Source organism: Elephantulus edwardii, unplaced genomic scaffold, assembly GCF_000299155.1.
Source record: "Elephantulus edwardii isolate Elephantulus edwardi_28Jun2011 unplaced genomic scaffold, EleEdw1.0 scaffold00100, whole genome shotgun sequence".
In the NCBI taxonomy this organism is placed as follows: Eukaryota; Metazoa; Chordata; class Mammalia; order Macroscelidea; family Macroscelididae; genus Elephantulus; species Elephantulus edwardii.
This window is the reverse complement of record NW_006399850.1, coordinates 6,791,942-6,800,286: the sequence shown is the minus strand read 5'-3', so window position 1 is coordinate 6,800,286 and position 8,345 is coordinate 6,791,942. Positions and strand designations below refer to the sequence as shown.

The window sequence follows — 8,345 nt, the reverse complement described above, 5'->3', positions numbered from 1 at the left end:
AGGAAATTCACAGTTTAGGAAATTCATTGCTAGACCACGCCTGGCTTTTCAAAATATATAGAACCCTTAAAAATTTTTTTTTATTTTTTATGTGTGTGTGTGTATATATATATACATGTGTGTGTGTGTGTGTGTGTGTGTGCATGTGCATGTGTACCACTGAACTGGATCCGACCGGGACAGGAGGAGGTTGCCTCTTCTCCAGGGAAGCATCTGGTGGATTTGAAGTGCCCGACTTCGAGATTGCAGTGCAGCTTCTTGCCACTAAGCCACCAGAGCTCTCTTATATAATCCATTTTTATAATTGCAAAGGATATATGTTGCTTTGAGTCATTCATGTCTATTTTCAAGAAAGAAGGCATTTTTTTTGTAAGATATGGAATCAGGTAGACTTCTATACAGTAGTTTTGAGTCTCAAGATATTGATGTAAGGGAAAATGAACTAATTAATGAAGACACATTTATGGAAAAACTAGATGATTTTATTTATAAATGTCAAAGAAGTATTTAAACCAATTAAAATTTCTTTAATTAAGCATAAAGTTATTTTCACATTATCTACAACTATAGTAAGTAAATACAGTTCTTGACAAAAGACAGAATCTTTGGAATTTAAAACATCCCCAAATTCATAAATCTCTCTCTCTCTCTCACACACACACACTCACTCCTCCATTTTTGTTTATATGACAGTAGATTAAACAAATTAACACAGTTATACCATACAGAATAAAACAAAATTGGAATAATTTACACATAAGATCCATATTTAGAGCATCTTTATTAATAAAATACTATCCTGAGAATGAAGCTTCAGTCCTCCATGAAGCTTCAATATAAGCAAAAAACAACTGCTTAAGTAACAGCTGTTACTTATTTTTCAAGATAGACAAAGATATGTTCAAGTTGCTTGCTGTGGTTCTGAATGCTCAGTAGTTGGTTCATTTGAAGGTGGAATCGACCCAGAAGGGAATTCACTTCTATTCTCAGAATCTGGATTGGTGGGGTAAAATCCAGGTCTTGGAGGAAGATAATGAGGAAAACCCCTTGGTGGACAAACATTTCTCACTGTTCAAAGAAATCAGAAAAAGTTATTTTTTAAAATTTAACATCATAATGATCTGACCAAATTCATTTTGACATCAGTTTTATGTCATCAAAAAAATATAACTTCTTCAACTTTCTTTGGGTTTTTTGTGTTAGAATAACATTTTGATCAAAACAACTATAAAATATCATCTCACCCCAGTAAGACTAGCAAAATTTAACAGAACAGCAAACATCAAATGCTGGTGAGGCTGTGGAGAAACTGGAACCCTTATTCACTGTTGGTGGGAGTGTAAAGTGGTACAACCACTGTGGAAGGTGGTATGGCACTTTCTAAAAAAGGTGCAAATAGAAATACAATTTGACCCAGCAATTACACTACTGAGAATATACCCCAAGGAGACCATTAACTGCCACCCAAGCAGATATATGCACAGTTTTGTTCATAACAGCAAAGAGCTGGAAACAACCTAAGTGTCCATCAACAAATGAATGGATAGAGAATCTGTGGTATATTCACACAATGGAATAATATGTGGCATTGTAAAACAAGGAACTCATGAAATATTATTCAAAATGGTGACCCTGGAGGACATTATGCTGAGTGAAGTATCTCAGTCACAAAAGGACAAATAATGCATAGTGCCAGTGTTGTAAAACAGGACTGACATCGGGTTGGGGGAGGCCGAGAAAGAGGGGATAAATAATGTATACTGAATTGAAACAGATAAGGGAGAAAACTGTTTAAAAAGGATACGTGATTAGGTATTACTGTTATGACATGAGTCCAGAACAAAGGCTGCATACTGGAGTGGACTTGGAGGGAGGGACTGTATAACAAAAAAGAATTTTTCTTTTACTTTTCAAAGAAAAGAGTGAACTGAGGGGAGGAGTGGGCAGGGAGAAAAGTGCAACAATGAATGAATGAAAACCATATGTTTTTAAATTTTTTTTTAAATTTTAAAAATTTAAAAATTTTTAAAAAAGAATCACATTTTGAGGCATAATTTTTGTCCAATGGAAATCTAAAACTTTAAATCAGGAGAGCAGGTACTGTGAAAGAAAACAAAAAACAAAAAAACAACCTTTACAAAATTCCTTTTATTTCACTTTAAATTTTCAAAATAGAGGAAGAATATAGGAGCAATGACTTAGCAAATACTAGGGTACTGCCTAGAATTTGGTAATTATGTATTTTTTTCAGAAACCTTTATTTCTAAAAAGAAATGTAGGGGTATAAAATAAATAACTTATTCCTCTTCCTTATAAGGCCATGAAATAATTTTTAAAAATTCAACTAAATACATTTCAGTTTTAAAATTAGTTGTTTTATGAGGGCCATCAAATTAAGTACGATTCATAGTGATTCTATGAACAACAGATGTGAACCCTGTCCTATTCTGTACCATCCTCATCTCTAACAGAACTTCCTCTCCTCCTCCATCCCTCCACCACTTAATAACTGCTTATGTTGATATACTTCTAAAAATACTTTAGTAAAAAAAAAATTACATTCTTTAGCCAGCAATTTTACTGCTAAAATATTAGTTGTAATTATTCTGCTAATTGCTATAGTAACTACCCATTGTCTTCAAGTTGATTCCAATTCAGAGGGACTCTGCAGGAAAGACCAGAACTGCTGAAAGAAGTTTCTGATGCTATAAATTTTACAGACGTCAAAATATCATTTAGCAGTCCTGTGCTGACCCTACAGCTCTATCGGGGGTCTTTATCCACACTAACCAGTGTCTATCCAGTAAGATACACACAAATTCTATCTTCACGTAAGACAACACATTCAAACAATTTCATATTAATAAACTAATCAAGCTGTATGCTTCATCCTCCTCAATTTGGAAAACTACTGAGATGTTTGCAGAACATATAATTCCCTTTACTGGATTACTAGGAAGGCAGCTAATAAAATGAATATCCCTGATTAATAATGCTAGCAGATTAGGAACAAACAAAGACATACTTGCTACTGCAGGATATGGTGAGCCAGGAATATTCCTTGGTGGAAAATAATCCCGAGGTGGTCCATACATCAGGTTTCCTGGAGGTGGTGGAGGAAAAGGAGGACCCCTTCTTATAAAAGGTCCCCTTGGGTCCATTGGAAGCAAAGAGCTTCTGACTGGAGGAAAAGGTGGTGGCACAAATCTTAGTCCAGTTGCTTCCCTTTCAGTAAAAGTATATGACTCAGGCACATTTGAATTCTGTAACAAATGAACAAGTGGCATTCACTAAAATTTATTAAATTCAGCAAAAGTTTTCACAAAACCTTGTTAAGTTTTTTTTTAATAAATCATTTGTGTACCGTCAAATTGGATCTGACTAGTACAGAAGGAGACTGTCTCTCCTTCTCCAGCAGAGCATCTAGTAGATTTGAACCGCATACCTCTGGGATTGCAGTGCAGCTTCTTGCCACTATGCCAGAGCTCCCTTAAAATCTTGTAAGTTTTAAAGAAACATAGACAGAAAACAATCTAGAACTGTCTTTACAAGACTCCTGAGAAAAATTCAAACCATTTTTTCACATTAACATATCAGGTGGCTTTTAGCTATCAAAAAAGGTTTTATTAACACAACAGAAAGCATTTTACCAACAAAATAATATTCTGACCAAAGATAAAACACGCATGTAGTCCAAGAGTAGCAAATGTACAATATGGTCTCAAGCATATATTACAAACAGAAATTATAATATGCCTCTGTAAGGGAGATCTGGTGGCCTAGTGGTTAAGGAGTTGCACTACCAACCCAAAGGCATAAGATTCAAGTCCACCCGCTGCTTCAAGGGAGAGAGATGAGCAATATCCTCCAGTGTGATTTACATCCTCTGAAAAGCCACTGGGACAACTATAAATCATTCCTGACTTAACAGCACATAAAAACAACATGTTTGTTCATTTCTAAGCGACCAAAATAAAAATTGCAAATTAGTAAACAAAAGCCTACTTTAAAACATTCAAATGCTTTACTTCAGTAAATATCCAAGAATATTCTAATTTTTATTTCATTAGTAGAGTATCTCAAAACCTTAAATATGAATTATACTTTATAATAATAGTGAAAAGATTAAACTACCTAATCCAGAAAGAATCCAGCTAAAATTAGCATCCAGAAAAGAGTGAGCTATTATGTTAAATACAATTGTCAAAAAGACAGAAGTACTTCTATTTAAAATACAGACTGCTGGTTAATTTCTATCCTATTAAGCTAAGAAACTGCAAAGCTCTTCAACACATGGATAAAATTCCACTTCTAATACTTACATTAACATCATCTTTGGGATCATTTTTACCAGAATCCATTTCTGAAGATGTTGCCCCATCTACACATAGAGTTAAAGAAAAATAAAATTAGTTACTCCACTCTCAGAAAATATCCAGAGGACAAGGACATATTCCTACCTCCATTATGTGATCATAAACCAGCCTGATATCACCAGTCTCTTCCTGGGGATACTAGAAGGTATGTAGTCTGTAAGGACCTGTGCCTGCTAAGTCAAGGGCATCATCACCTCTCTGGTGGTTCAAATCCACCAGCTACTCTGCAGGAGAGACAGGCAGTCTCCTCCCATGCAATTTACAGCATCCAAAAACCTACTGAGGAGTCGACTATGAGTTGGTTCCTGTTAATCTAGATGCACATACTATACACATTATCACAATGCTCAAACCAACCACCAAAGTCTATTCAGACACCATTTCTAAACATAAAACCAGGAAACAGATCTTAGTTACAAGAATTTCAGACAGAAAATATATTAGTCCTTTAAGTATGCCTCATTATTATTAAAAAACCAAATAAACAAAACCGTGAAATGATTCTTACCTGCTTTATCAAAAGTAGGTCTGTTAAAACTTCTGAGCTCTGATGGTCCAGAAAGTCTACCAGAATTAGAATAAAACCTATCCTGCATTTGAGCAGGAACAGCTGGATCAGGATATGGTTGCCCTAGAAAACATGTTTTGTAAAAATATCTTTAGTATTTTTTTTAAACATTTAAGTTTAAGTTTAATAGCTTTAACTTGGACATTTCCCTTGCTTCCATCAAAGTGATATCTCCTACTCCTGGGAGACAATTGCAGGCTATTTTTAAACTGCATACCTTCTTAAAAACATTCAGCACTGCTGAGAGTTAGCAAAGCAGAAAGTTCTGATAGAACCAGATCTATGAAAGTAAGGAAACTCAACAGATTTGCCCAGCATTTGAAAGGCTACTTTTCATTAAGACACTGGATTGGAAAATTACCTAACAAATAGCAATATTAACCATCAGTACCTAGCTATATTTTATTTACTCAACAAATACACTTACCCAGATCATTTTAATTCAAAGCCCTTAGTGAATAAAACAAATGAAGCCTGTAGAGAAAAATCATGTTGTCATGATCACACAAGACTGGAAACTGAACAACTATGAGATATCATCTCACCTCAGTAAGAATAGCAAAATGTAACAGAACAGCAAACATCAAATGCTGGCGAGGTTGTGGAGAAACTGGAACCCTTATTCACTGCTGGTGGAAGTGTAAAATGGTGCAACTACTATGGGAAGCTGTATGGTGCTTTCTCAAAAAGTTGCAAATAGAAATACCACTTGACCCAGCAATTCCACTACTGGGAATTTACCCTAAAGAAACCATAACTGCCACCCAAGCAGATATATGCACACCCATGTTTATTGCAGCTTTGTTCACAGTAGCAAAGAGCTGGAAACAACCCAAGCACCCATCAACAAACGAATGGACAGAGAAGCTCTGGTATATTCACACAATGGAATACTATGCAAAACGGATGACCCTGGAGGATAGTATGCTGAGTGAAATATCTCAGTCACAAAAGGACAAATTTTGCATAGGACCACTGTTGTAAAATGGGACTGACACATCAGGGTTGAGGGAAGACAGAAAAGGAAGGAATGATGTATATTGCACTGAAATAGATGAGGGAGAGATCTGTTTAAAAGGGATATATGAATGGGTATTCTTGTCATTACAGAAGTCCAGAGTGAAAGCTGCATAGTGGAGTGGACTTAGGGGAAGGGACTGCATAACAATGATAAGAGCTTTTCTTTTTCTTTCCAAGAAGAAGAGTGATTTTGAGGGGAGGGGTGGGCAGAAAGAAAAGTGCAACAATGAATGACTGGAAATCCTAAGTCTCTGTAAACTTTCATTAAAATAAATTTTAAAAAAAGAAAAAGGACTGAAAACTGTATTTCTTTCCAATACACATTAATTTTTTATCTATGCCCTGCAACATGTAATCTAAATTATACACAAAAGAGTGCTAAAAGGAGCAGATATACCACATGGCAAATATAAGTTTTACGTACAAATTGTCCTTAAATATGTTATTCTAACATAGTAGTCAATTTTGTCTATTGTTGTTGACTGACATCAAGCTGAGCACGACTCATAGCGACCCTATTAACAAAAGACCCGAGGCCTTTCTATAACTAACTTGTTTCTCAAAGTTTATAAGAGTTTCCAAGGGTATGTGGTTTAGGAAGTGGATGCCTCTTCTGCTTCCATACCTGTCTTAAACTGGGAGCTCCACCAAACACTGTGTACCATGGGCAGCCATTATGACATTTGAGACCCCAATGGCACAAGGTTTAGCAACACAGCAAACCCAGATTACATCAGCACAGAAATCAACAGAAGAGTGCCATACCACTTGGAAGAATGTTCCTTCAAAATACAGTAACAAGAATTTAAATATAATCCCTCGGGCCCGACTTTAAAACAAAAGGGGCCTCTAGGAGGTCTTCTTGAGTCTAAACAAGAGACTTAAATAAAAAACAACCAAACATTCCACTCCAACCCTAAACCAAAAGAAGAGAGCCCATCTTATTAATCTTTGATAATCACTAACACTGCACACAGAGTAAAAAAGGAATAGATAAGTCTACTACTGAAAAGAATTGCAAAATTTTTATTACTTGACAAAAATAAGTCTATACTATCTAGCAATAAAAATGTCTTAAATAGGGTATATGAGAAAAAGGACATGCTATGGGAAAATCTGCAGTTAGGAGTCTCTCCAAATTTTTGAAGAGTAATGATGTTTGAGCACTAAGATGTGCCTGATTCAGGTCATGGTCTTTCCAACCACTTGCTCCACATCTAAGAGCTGGACAATGAATAAAGATGACAGAAGAAGAATTGATACCTTTGAGGTGTGGTGCTGGAGAAGAGCATTGAACATCCATGGATAGCCAAAAGAACAAACAAGTATGTCTTGGAGAGGGTGAGGCCGGAGTGCAAGAATGATGAAGCTTAGCCTCACACACTTTGGGTATGCTGCTAGGATGAGTTATTCCTTGGAGAAAGACATGATGCTGGGAGAGTTAGAGGGTTGGCAAAGGAGAGGAAGACCCTCAACCAGGTGGACTGATGTGGTGACTGCTGCAGTGGGCTCTTGAATGTCAGGAAGTGTGAGGATGGTACAGAATAGAACAGAGTTCAGATCACAAGACTATTTCCAACTCTATGAAATAAATCTTTTCTCCACTCTTTAAAATACTTAACAGCAAAAACAAGTGATTAAAAACCATAGAATTATAGTTGTTGTTGTTGTTACATGCCATTGAGTCACTTGTGACTCATAGCAACCCTATGTACAAGAGCTCCAAACGCCGTTCTATCCTGTGCCAATCTAGCTATCCCAAACGCACTTATTCCCACCACTCCAGTCACAGAATCAATCCATCTCATCGAAGGTTTTCCACTCCTGCACCGCCCATCCACTCTCCCAAACATGATATCCCTCTCGAAGGACCAGTCCCTCCTTGCAAAGTGCCCAAAGTATGTCAGAAGAAGCTTCTGAATCCTTGACTCCAAGGAGCATTCTGGTTTCACCTTCTCCAGGGCAAACCTGTTTATTCTCCTGGAAGGCCATGATATATTCAATACTCTTCTCCAGCACCACAGCTCAAAGGCATCATTTCTATCATCCCAATTCACTGTCCAATTCTCTGATGCATAGCATGTAACTGCAAAGACTATCGCCCAGATCAGGTGCACCTTAGTCTCCAGCATGACATCGATGCTCTTCAGTACTCTTGAAAGGTCCTTCACAGCTGACTTTCCAATATTTGATCTTAAGTCTATGCCACTCGAATTTCAAAACCATCTCAGGAACAGGTTTGAGGATGTGAGCACCAATGAGCGTAGACTAAACGAGCTCTGGGAGGCTATCAAGAAAATCGTCCATGAAGAATGTTAAGATCATTACAAAGGCTGAAAAAGAAGAAAAGACCAAGATGGATGTCAGATGAGACTCTGAAT

At 36.7% G+C, this 8,345-nt stretch overlaps 1 protein-coding gene across 1 annotated transcript in view; it reads right to left on the bottom strand.

The window, feature by feature from the left end:
- Nucleotides 1-901: 901 nt before the first annotated feature.
- The window catches only part of CTAGE5 (CTAGE family, member 5), a 63,023-nt gene continuing 55,579 nt past the window's right edge, over nt 902-8,345 (bottom strand). The window contains exons 23-26 of the mRNA XM_006891587.1: nt 4,885-5,007; nt 4,323-4,381; nt 3,026-3,263; nt 902-1,068 (exon numbers count right to left, since the gene is read on the bottom strand). Of these exons, the coding sequence (XP_006891649.1) occupies nt 902-1,068; nt 3,026-3,263; nt 4,323-4,381; nt 4,885-5,007 (587 nt within the window). The remainder of the gene's footprint in view (nt 1,069-3,025; nt 3,264-4,322; nt 4,382-4,884; nt 5,008-8,345) is intronic.